The 11852-nt window shown below is 36.3% G+C and overlaps 2 protein-coding genes across 3 annotated transcripts in view; both read left to right on the top strand.

The window, feature by feature from the left end:
• Positions 1 to 258: 258 nt before the first annotated feature.
• Positions 259 to 9084, top strand: cfap45 (cilia and flagella associated protein 45). The gene is made up of 12 exons (XM_083552415.1): positions 259 to 463; positions 2660 to 2779; positions 2919 to 3028; positions 3149 to 3293; positions 3538 to 3708; positions 3792 to 3970; positions 4066 to 4195; positions 4529 to 4675; positions 5877 to 5990; positions 6537 to 6730; positions 8142 to 8366; positions 8917 to 9084. The coding sequence occupies exons 1-12, from the start codon at positions 461 to 463 to the stop codon at positions 8990 to 8992; spliced, it is 1614 nt and encodes a 537-aa protein (XP_083408541.1). The 5' UTR covers positions 259 to 460; the 3' UTR covers positions 8993 to 9084.
• Positions 9085 to 10486: 1402 nt separating this feature from the next.
• The window catches only part of tbrg1 (transforming growth factor beta regulator 1), a 9837-nt gene continuing 8471 nt past the window's right edge, over positions 10487 to 11852 (top strand). The window contains exons 1-2 of one of the 2 annotated variants that reach the window (XM_083553220.1): positions 10487 to 10627; positions 10786 to 10927. In XM_083553220.1, coding sequence (XP_083409346.1) covers positions 10800 to 10927 — 128 coding nt within the window. In that variant the 5' untranslated portion in view covers positions 10487 to 10627; positions 10786 to 10799. The remainder of the gene's footprint in view (positions 10628 to 10785; positions 10928 to 11852) is intronic. The other variant, XM_083553221.1, reaches the window with a different exon arrangement.

Raw genomic sequence — 11852 nt, 5'->3', positions numbered from 1 at the left:
AATAAAGATTTTTTTTTTTTGGGAGCCGAAAGAATCGACTCTTCGTAGAAAGCTGAGTCATTTGCACTGACTCACCGAATTTTGCGCACGTGGTTTATGGAGCACCCTTTTTTTTTTTTTTTCGAACACTGGATCTGTGATTTATTTCCACCTAATATTAAGCTTTTTAATTATATCAAACTATTTATTCATATTTGATTTGCTCACTTCCGTTTACAGTGCCTAATGCGCATGCTCAGGGCTCTCTCTCTCTCTCTCTCTCTCTCTCTCTCTCTCTCTCTCTCTCTCTCTCTCTCTCTCTCTCTCTCTCCGCCACCAAGGTAACTGTTTCTATAGTAACGCACTAACAAACCCCCGCATCATTTGCTAGCGCTAGCTGTTGCCATAAACTTGTTTGTTAGCCAGCGAGTAGCTTGTTGTTTGTAAAATACTGAGGTCTGGCTGAAATCCGCAGAAAAGTATGGTAGGTCGGCCTTACTTTTTATGCTTTTCTGACGAATAATCCTAAAAGAAATATGCATACATAAATACCAAATTAAATATACAGCAATTTTAACATTATAATGAACGCTTTGGGTGCAACACTTATAACAAATATGATTAATTCATATCTAAAGATTTAGATTTTCTTAATAGTCTGCAAAATGATGCCTGTAGTCTTCCTTTCTCTCTATCTGTATGTGCTTCATCAAATATTTTTATAAAAGAAATATTCATTATATTCCTAATATTCCTAAAGATAAATGAAATAATAATAACAAGGTTTTTTTTAAAGCTATTAAATTATCCAGTACATGCCAATTTTACATTTTGTTTACATTAATTCAAAACACTGGCATACACATTCACTGGCCAATATAATAGAAACACCTGTACACCTGCTCAGTCCTGTGATTATCCAATTATTAAATCATATGACAGAAGATTATAATGCAAATACAGTTGTAAAATTTGGTCTGTTTCCAATGTTCAGCATTGGAATGTGTGTGTGTGTGAGCTGGTGTATGTATAATATATATATATATATATATATATATATATATATATATATATATATATATATATATATATAAAAAGGGATGTCAATCGATTAAATTATTTTACTACGATTATTTGCATGATTGTCATAAGCTAACTTGGGATAAATTCGCAACTTAATCACACATTTTATCTGTTCTAAATGTACCTTAAATAAATACTTTTCAAGTTTTTAACACTCTTATCAACATAGGCATGGATTTAAATAAAATAAATGTATAGATAAATAGACGCTTAATGCAAATGTATGTATTTGTTTATAGTTTTAATAAAAATGATCACAGAAATGTGCGCTGTATTAATTTAAATTAAAAACTGTATAACTACAGACAGACAGACAGACAGACAGACAGACAGATATATAGATAGAATGCATGTATGTACACATACATCGTAAGGAAAGGTTGGCCAATGTCAGTCTTTCTTAAGTAATGGCATTCATTCTCACTGCATGAGATACTTGAAAAAAAGAATTAGTGCTGTTAAAATTAATTTGCGTTAATTTTGGCATAATATATATTATATATTATATATTAGGGCTGTCAATATATATATATATATATATATATATATATATATATATATATATATATATATATATATATATATATATATATATATATATATAGTGTGGGTGTGAAAGACACAGTCATACACCATGGCAAGTCTGAGCACAATTGGACAACTGGTAGATATACTGCATCACCAAGGTCTCTCTAAGTAAAAACAAATCAAAGCAGACTGGGGTTCAAGCTATTTAGAAGACGCACAAATACAAAGGCGGTGCTGAGGACCGTAGATACAATGGTCGGCTAAGAAAAGTTAATGTAGCAGATGAAAGACACATCATGCTTACGCCCTTTAACACCGGAAGATGTCCAGCACTGCCATCAGCAAATAGCTGGCAGAAACCAGTGGGACCCAGGTGCACCTTGTTACTGTCTGGAGAAGTCTGGCCAGAAATGGTCTTCATGGAATAATTGCAGCCAAAATATCACTGATGTGTAAAGAAAGCTAAGTGACTTTAAAGAGTTGAGGAAAAAAAAGGCTGGTGTTTTTCCAAATGGTCAACCTGCACCCACCTGCATCAAATTTCTGACCTAGCTGATTCGCGCAGAAGCTAATGTGGGTTCATGTGGTTGTAACCTATTTGCCTCAAGACTTGACTTGTTTAGCATTCTGATATGCATTTCTGCTCACCTTGCTTAAAAAGAGAGGTTATTTGAGTGACCTTTCCTGTCACCTTAAGTCTGCCAATTGTCTGACTGCAGAATTGCTGCTCACTGGATTTTTAAGTGTGTGAACATCTCAAAAAATCTCTCTGGAAGCTTAAACTAGCCCATCTGGGCCTACCATGCCATGAACAAAGTACCTAGAGTCACTTTTGTTTTCCGCATTCTGATGTTTCATGTGAACATTAACTGAAGCTCATGACCTGTATCTGCATGGATTCATGCACTGTGACTGAATGAATAATTGTGTCCAGTTGTGAATAATTGAGTTCAGTGAATGTATATTTGATATATTAAAAAAGTTGTTTCATAAAAAAACTTTTTCAACTAAACTTAATCTTTTATTGTAAAACTGCCATTTAATATTATGTTGATGTTGATTATCATAGCCTCAGAGTAGGACATCAACATCCACGCGGCTATCCAGTAACAGTGGCCGCACACTCCGCTACCGGACAATCGCCCATACTTCCCACGTAGATGAAACTCTTTTTGGAAACTTTAAAAAGGTATGAGAAGTGTATTTGATTTACAGCCACAAAAATATAGCAGTCATCAGTGGACTGTGTATAAATCAGCTTGGACTCGGTTACATTTCTCTCTCTTTTTTTTTTTTTTTTTTTTTTTAACCGGTCTGTGTCTGATAAGAATGATTTGAACCATGCTAAAGAAACCCAGTCTTGCTCTGCTCCTACCACCAAGGAACAAAAACCCAAGGCAATCAAAGTTATCACCAAGGACCTTATCAGGAACATAAGGCAAGTTCCTCTCATTTAGATGCTTTTTATTTTCCTCACATTTTGTCTTTAAAAAAATGTTTCATAAAATATGGGCAGATATGAAATGTGGCAGGAATATGCCCTATTCTATTAAACTAGAATTCCTAAGAAGGATCCATCTGGACAATCGGTCATTCTTTGCACGGGTGAAATTGAGCGCATCAAAAACAAGTCTCGTGTGCTCACAAAAGAGGAGAGAGAGGCAGCACTGAAAAACCAGCACAAAGCTCTGGAAGAAACCTTGGTAAGCAGAACACGTCGGCAATAGCTTGTCCAGTATGATAAAAGTAAAAAGAAAAAAAAACATTTTATGATGTTATGGTATTAAACAAGACATTATTATTAATGTGTTGGATGCCTGTGTTACTGAGTATAACCCTGTCTAGAAATAAATTAATAATCGAAGCCCTTATGAATGAAATAAATGTACTGTGTATGTACATCCTGCATAATGCAAAGTCACACTGTTTTCTGTGTCTTTTTTTTAGAATTCTGCCGGTGAGAGGAAGGTGCTCATAAAGCAGGCAGACTTGTCCCGTCAGAAGAACGAAGCCCTTAGCGAGCTGGAAGTCGAGGCTAGGGAGCGTGATCAGTACTTATTGGAGAGGGCAAATGCTCTAAGAATCGAGCAAGAGGATGAGATCAAGAGGCTTAACGAGGTCTGACTCATGTTCTAACTTGTTAGTTGTGAGTGTGTGTATCCGTTTCTCTAGCCAGTGTTCACATGTGAGCTTTTCTGCAGCTGATTCTGGGGGCGCAGTGCCATGCAGTGAGGGACGCTCAGATCAAGGAGAAGCAGCAGATTCTCTCTGAGTTGCAGAAGGAGCAGGATAGGCTGGATGCCATGATGGAGGTGGAGCGTCAGCGAGCTCTTTGGGCTCAGGAAGAGAATGACGAGCGACACAAAAATCAGAGGATCCAGTAAGGGCTTTTGGTCGACTACTTCTCAAATATCTCAACGCTTGTTCATATTTGTAAATATGTAACGGATGTGTGTTTGTGTGTGTGTGTTACAGGGGGAAGATGCGCATCATAAAACAGATTGAGGAGCGTCAGGAGGAGCGCATGCTGCAAAATGAGCTGAAGGAACAGGAAGGGCAGCAGTTGCTGGAGAACTTGGCAAAGTTGCAATTAGAGGAGTTGAAGGTATGAGATAAGGAGCGAACCTAAAAAACCCAACCTCGGTAGATATTAAATGTCAACCCTCCAGCGATGAAACCTCAATTCCACTACCTTGTTACCATTATATACGTCTTGATGGTTATCTTTTATTTCTGTCCAGCTCTGTGTCTGGTCACATATGCAGCAATGACTAACATGGTAACTTTATTCTCATTAATGTGTGTTTGGCTGGTCTGTATGTATGCAAATATTTATTTATGTGTGTGTGTGTGTGTGTGTGTGTGTGTGTGTGTGTGTGTGTGTGTGTGTCTGTGTGTCTGTGTGTCTGTGTGTGTCTGTCTGTGACTTTTGCTCTAGGCTATGGAAAAGAGGATGGAAGAGCAAAGAATTCTGCAGCAGGACATTCTGAAAATCAATGAGGAAACTCTGCGTGCCAAGGAGCATAGGCAAGAAGAGGAGAGACAGGCTGATCTTCAAGCCATGGAATACACACGCAATAAAATGGTGAGCTTGGCCTTCCACACGTCACACATCTCAGTAGTATTGCGTTTTCCTTATTACTGATAATTCAAACGTTTTAGGAAAAAAAATAAGAAGAAAATGAATCTATGCCATAAGTAAAATGCTCCAAATGCTCCATCGTGATTACAAAATACCCTAAAAATGCCCGAAGATATTACTTATATAAAATAAAGATGCCTTTATGACATCTCGTATCATAAATATAAAAATAAAATTTTGTGGAAAGTAGCGAGTTACATTCACTCGAGTTACTGTAATTGAGTAGTTTTTTTTGTGTATCTCTACTTTTTAAAGTAGTTTTTATAATCTGTAATTATACTTTATGTTTAGTTTGAAGTATTGTATTTTACTTCATTTTAAATCATGTACTGAGAAAAAAAATATATATAAAAATAACGCAAGGAAAAAAAGAAATCAAATAAAGCAATTGTCACTGCACATATAAGCGAGCATTAGATTGGGATATTGTTGTATAACCAGTCCCACACTTTTGTTGAGAATGCAGCGTCCAAACAAAGTGTTTTGATTCATCACTTCGGAAAACGCCACTGTCTGAACTCTGAATCTGCATTTGCGATTTCTCTCATTATCATAAATGACAATGTAACAAAAAATTATTTTTTTGCTGCACAAATGCATATCTCGCATTAGACTGAAGTCATGGGCTGTATTTTAATTTATTTATTTAATTTGTTTTTGTTTTTGCACTTCAATTTGTAAAGGTGTTGCTTTAATTAAAAACAGCTAGTTATATCTAGACATATAGATCCCCTTGCTCTTTTTGAACTACACTAGAATCCCCCACGCCACCCACCGCTGTTAAAAAAATAACTCTGAGTATATTTTAAATTCAGACTTTTACTTGCGTAGATTTTTAGACTGGTAAATTAACCTTTTTTTAAGTACAAGATTATTAAAGTAACCCTTCTTTTACTCAAGTAAAATATTTAATAACTCTTTAAACCTCTGTGCACCTGTATTATTCTTTTAGACACACACACACACACACACACACACACACACACACACACACACACACACACACACACACACACACACACACACTCACACACACTCACACACAGGCACATGTTGGTGTAAGGAGAGTGTAAATGATGAAGGTCAATTTCAGGCACTTGGACACACGGAAATATGAAATGTGAGTTGTTTTTCTTTGTTGCAGTTGCGAGAGGAAGAGTATGAGGCTGAACAGAAACGTCTTAAGAAAGAGAAGGAGATCGAAGTGGCACGAATGAGAGCTCTCCAGGAAAGAGACAGAGACGTTAAGGCTGAACGGGTAAACGAGCGTCTGTCACATAGATACTGTATGCGAGTACATTTGAATGTGAAGGGCAAGTTGATTAATGACTATTATTATTGCTTGCAGATTCAACTATTAATTAATTAACCAATATAACTTATTTGCATGTCTGTGCCATTTTTTTTAAAAAGGCCACTACCATGAGTATAAACCAAGCATTTTTCAAAACTTACCATTTTTGTTTGATATGCGAGGTACAAATAGTGAACTGCATTCTGTATTGTGGGGTTAAGAAAATGTTACAGTCTTGTCTCAAATTTACTAAAATGATTGGATAGTTTTATGCCTTCATGTAATATTTATGACTCAATGTCTAACCTAAGAGATGTACAAATATTTGACAAAACACTGATGCGTTTAATAAAAGGAAACATTTATGACTGTTATGACCAGTTTTGTATTTAAAGCACTGAACAGTGAATAGAATACAAAGGAAAAAAGGCAGTATGTGAATGTGCTTAATGAAATCATTCATCCTGATTATTATTTTTTTCTTTTTTTTTTTTTGCTATCACCTCCCAGGATGCGCTCAGGGCTCGTAGGAACCAGGAGGCTGCTGAAAGAGAATGGCGAAGGAAAGAGAAAGAGCAGCTCATGAAAAAGCTGGAGGAGAATGAGACATTGAAGGCTGCTCGTCTAAAACAGATCACCCATAAAGAACGCATGCTGTCTATTGAAGCTGGACGAGAACGGGCCGAGTTTGAGAGGCTCCTGAGGTGAACCACAACAATATGCCTCATTGATCTCCCTTCTTCATTTCATTTTGCTTGAATTCAAAGTGATTTTATTCCCTTCAGCAAGTTATTTTCACGTATACTCACACAGGTCGCATAACTGCCTCGGTAAACTCACTGCTAGGACTAATGAGTATTTTATGGTTTTAGCTTACCATTAAGAGATTTTGGCAAAAACTCATTCCTGTAATCAAGTGTAGGCCCATAGAGCTTCATTGAGCAATTTTTCAATTGTATAGAAATGTTGACGAAACAGTTTGGTGGAAAGTAGAGGGTCAAAGGTTCTCCTCACTAATCAAATCAGATCAACAATAATCATGCACAAAGGTTTTCCTAGAGTTTAAAAACAGAAAGTCTTCATGCATTATTATGAATAACATTGAAATCAGATGACTTTTGAATCAGAGCTGTATGTTTTAAAGAAATTACAAGATTTTCTATCTAAGAAATGAACAGATTTGCTGAAAAGACACTGCTATTCCAAACTATGCAATGGATGCATTCTTGTAGAATGATACCGTGTATGTCATTCATAGGACAGTCAAAAAGTAAATGTCATTCATTACAGTACTTAAGTAGCTTTTTTGCATGTCTGTATTTTGCTGAAGCCATTCCCATTTGATAAGAATTTTACTTTAACTTCACTAAATTTCAAAGTCAAATATCTTACTTTTTACTCCATTCCTTTTTATTTTTGAGCGGATAAAAACTCAACTGGTCAAACACACAGCAAGTCACCAATCAGTTTTGCTCTGGGTTAAACTTGGTGCTTAGTAAAATCTTCTTATCACAGACATACAGTTCAGCATCAGTCCAACAGCAAGCACTTGCCACAACACCCTGGCCTTATTTGTATAATTTTATTTTTAAGTAGTTGAAGAAAAAGGTTTTGGGCTCATGATAATTATAATAGATATCAATCTGTGTTTGACTCATTAATATCATTTTATTAATAGATCGATGTCCTGAGTGTAACATTAAAGTCTTTTTACATAAATTGTGTTGATGAAGTAAAGAGTCTTGTGATAAAAATGATAATAGGAAAATTATAGCCATAATTAAGCCCGGATAAATAGGGAGGGTTGCGTTATGAAGAGCATCCAGCGTAAAAACGTGCCAAATCAAACATGTGGATCATAAATACGGATGATCCGCTGTGGCGACCCCTAATGGGAGAAGCCGAAAGAAAGTTATAGCAATAATAAATCATAGTACTTTGGATAAGTACATTTAAAGGCAAATACCTTTGTACTTTTACTCAAGTGAAAGTTTAAAGGGGGCACTTTTACTTTTACTGGAGTCATATTTTACCGAGTGTATCTCTACTATAACGTCGTTCACCACTGATCATTCACAAGTCTGTTTTTTTTGTTATTTTCTCTCGTCACTTCAGAGTTCAGCAAGACCTCATCGAACAAGAGAAGGAGAAGGAGGAACGGCATCAGCAGCAGGTCCTGCGTCACGCAGAGGGGGTGCGGCAGCAGGTCCGGGTGCGGGAGGCTCAGGCCATCGCTCAGAGGAGAGAGATGTTCCGTGAAGGAGAGAAGCTGGATGAAGAAGCCCGGAATCGTCGAGCCTATCTGGATGAGATTAAACAGAAGAAGTTAAAGGAGCTGAGGTGAGTTTAAAAAGCGGAGAAATGTCCTTGTAATACAAAATATATTCAAATGCAATATATTGTATCTAAATAATAATAATAATAATAATAAGAAATAAGGAAGAAGAAGAATATAAACAAATAAGATTTTAAGGAGCAAATCACATTCTTGTTACCATCCTCTCAATCTGTCTACTGTTTGTAAAGTCCCTAAATCAGATTTTTTTAATTACATTTCTCCTGTCTGCTTGTCTCAATTTGCATCAAGGAATTGAATTGGCTTCTATAAAATGTAAGAATGCAGAATGTATAAAAGAGGTTTTTAATGCTTGGCCACATTTCCTGTTAGCGCTTTACCTTGAGAATGGCTGGAAAGATATGTAGACATCTGTTTTGTGCTTTCTAATGATAAAACATCAAATGAAATATATAAAAGGTTATGCCTCCTCCCAGATGAAATATTATCTTCTTACTAAATGTGGAAAACTGGGGACTTTACCAGGGAGCTTTCACATAGTTTACATAGTTTGGTTTATGTTTAACAATTAATGCCTGTTTGGGTCTGTTTCAGGGAGGCTGGACTTCCAGAGAAGTACTGCAATGAGGTGGAACGGAAGCTTCATGTCTTATCGAAGCCGTTGCATTGAATGTGGATAGTCTACAGATTTGCATCAATTTCAACAATATAGAAAACTGTGCAATAAAAAAATAATTTAATAAAATTTAATCTCAGCTCTTACACAAATGTATTGTCATTAATTATTATTTTTTAAAGTTGGCTGCATATGAGGATGTGATTCTCATTGAAGGTTAAGATCAAACATAAAACATAAAAATGTGATTTCCATGACTTTGATTTAGCCACACTGACTAGTTGGGCTGATTTGTATTTTATACAAAGAATGATGCCTAAAGCAAAAAGAAAAGTACAAATAAATAAACCAGTGAGCTGTAGTGAAAGAATTGGCAGAATGCTTGAATGTTACAAATTAAATGTCAAATATCTACACTTTGCCACTATTTTAAAAAGAAAAGCGTCTGAAAATGCACAACACACTGAACCCTGAGGTAAGTGGAATACTCCACTTTTACCTGCCCATTCTGAGTTATTTACTGTTTCTCATGAAGGAGGTGGAACCATTCAGAAACTCTTTGTAAGAAAGAAAAAGGCTTTCACTTGTTGCAGAAATATTACAGCACTGATTATTATTTTTTTTTTTAAATATCAGCTTTAATTGAACCCCTAGATTAGAGGGTGTTAAAGGCCTTGTCCAAGTTGAAAAAGAATGGCAGCTTGGAAATACTAGAGCTTGAACTCTCGACCTTCCAAGTTACTGGGATTTGACCACTGATCTACCATTTTCTTAATTGGTGTCTTTAGCTTCTTATCAGATTTTAAATGGTCTGATAATTTAATAAAAAAAATTAACATTGATATAGCTTCATGTTTTTAAATGATAGCGAGAGAGAGAGAGAGAGAGTGTGTGTGTGTGTGTGTGTGTGTGTGTGTGTGTGTGTGTGTGTGTGGGTGTGTGGGTGAGAGAGAGAGAGAGAAAGAGAGAGAAAGAGAGAGACGACAGACAGACAGATAGACACAAATAGACAAACAGAAAAACAGACAGACAGAAACAGAGAAAAAGGCAGACAGACAGAGAAACAGACAGACAGAAACAGAGAAAGGCAGACATACGGAGAAACAGACAGACAGAGAAACAGACAGACAGAAACAGAGAAAGGCAGACAGACGGAGAAACAGACAGACAGAGGAAAAGACAGACAGAAAAACAGACAGACAGAAACAGAAAAAGGCAGACAGACGGAGAAACAGACAGACAGAGAAACAGACAGACAGAAACAGAGAGAAAGGCAGACAGACAGAGAAACAGACAGACGGAGAAACAGACAGACAGAAACAGAGAGAAAGGCAGACAGACGGAGAAACAGACAGACAGACAGAGAAACAGACAGACAGAAACAGAGAGAAAGGCAGACAGACAGAGAAACAGACAGACAGAAAAACAGACAGCGACAAAGAGAAAGTCAGACAGACGTTTCGCTACATTTCCAATAGAGGGCGCTTAAAATCACTGATATCATTCAATAACAGGCGAAGAAGAGTGTTACAGGAAAATCCTTCCCCCGGGAAACCCAAAGAGAGCGATTGGCGATCATGTTCCGCTTACTGTTAATACACGAATATAAGTAGCGAGTACAAAACCCAGTAGTAATGTAAGTGTATTGTACATGTTTAGGTTTTCTGTCGGTTTTTCTCAGGATCACGGGTAAGAAACTATATCATTACTAGCTTTAATATCGTTTAGTTACACCAGGAGGCAGCAAGGCAGCTGCTTAGCTGAATGTAGCCTGTTCCTCTAAAAGGGCTGCAGATGAAACTTTAGCTGCTCAGTAAATCAAATCTGTGGTATTTTCTCTGCTCCAGTGTCTCTACCAGTGATGGATCCTTTGAACAGTCTGTCCAACTTCGAGTCAGAGATGGAGTCTGATGGACAAGGCTCGTATTCTCTCTTTCCTGCCCTGGACAACATCTCCAGTCTGGCAGGAGCACCTGAGACTCTGGAAACGTGAGTGTGGGATCCATCCTGAGGTTCTTCACTTCTATATGTGTCACAAGACACACAATACACTCAGTATGCCTCCAGAGATCAGAGCATCTCTCTCCAGATTCAGGGTCAAAATAATATTTCAGTAAACACTTTCTTCTGGTCAGGATATTGCTGGATCAGGAGTCAAACTCAGGGCTTTAGAAAGTCACACCCCAAGGGAGATGTAGAGGTCTGGTTCTGGGTGTTGGGAAGAAAATAGAAAACCTGGAAGAAAACCAAGACATTGTTGATATATGGGAATATACTGGGAATTTACAAAACTACAGGTTTGTCTGTAACCCAGAACTTAAATGTAGTTGTGAAAAAAATAATTACTTGAATTCTGCACACAAAATAATGTAAAAGAAATGTCCATCTTGGTGAGTATTTATGCGTTACATCAATATAACATTAGTTTATGCTTTAAAAAAATATTCCTTATCCTGCGTGTAAGCTATTGTGCAACAAAATTATACTAACAATTACATCAGTCAAACATAAATGATGTATTAGTTTGCATGGGTCAGCTTAAACTAAATGTTTTTATATTTTTGTTTGTTTGTGATTCAGATTCTATAAAAGTCCTAAAGTTTCTAATTCATTTCTATAAATTCCTGGAAAGTTTCCAACTTGAAATGATCAAATTCCCATAAAAAGATTCTGGAAATTGTAGGGCCCTTTGCAACACTACTGGTGAATTTATAATGTAAGTGATAATAACATTGTTAAGGTTCCTCCTTGAATATAATAATTGTGTATATGTGTATATATATATATATATATATATATATATATATATATATATATATATATATATATATATATATATATATATATATATATATATACAGTACAGACCAAAAGTTTGGACACACCTTCTCATTCAAAGAGTTTTCTTTATTTT

This window comes from Silurus aristotelis, assembly GCF_946808225.1.
Source record: "Silurus aristotelis genome assembly, chromosome: 10".
Classification (NCBI taxonomy): Eukaryota; Metazoa; Chordata; class Actinopteri; order Siluriformes; family Siluridae; genus Silurus; species Silurus aristotelis.
Note: the sequence above shows the minus strand (reverse complement) of the source record. Positions and strands in the feature narration are given on the sequence as shown.

What these genes read in the sequence shown, in the direction of transcription:
- cfap45 (XM_083552415.1), top strand. An exon ending in TTTTTGGAAACTTTAAAAAG is followed by an intron (nt 2,780 to 2,918) that starts GTATGAGAAGTG and finishes GTGTCTGATAAG; the next exon opens with AATGATTTGAACCATGCTAA. An exon ending in AAGCTCTGGAAGAAACCTTG is followed by an intron (nt 3,294 to 3,537) that starts GTAAGCAGAACA and finishes TCTTTTTTTTAG; the next exon opens with AATTCTGCCGGTGAGAGGAA.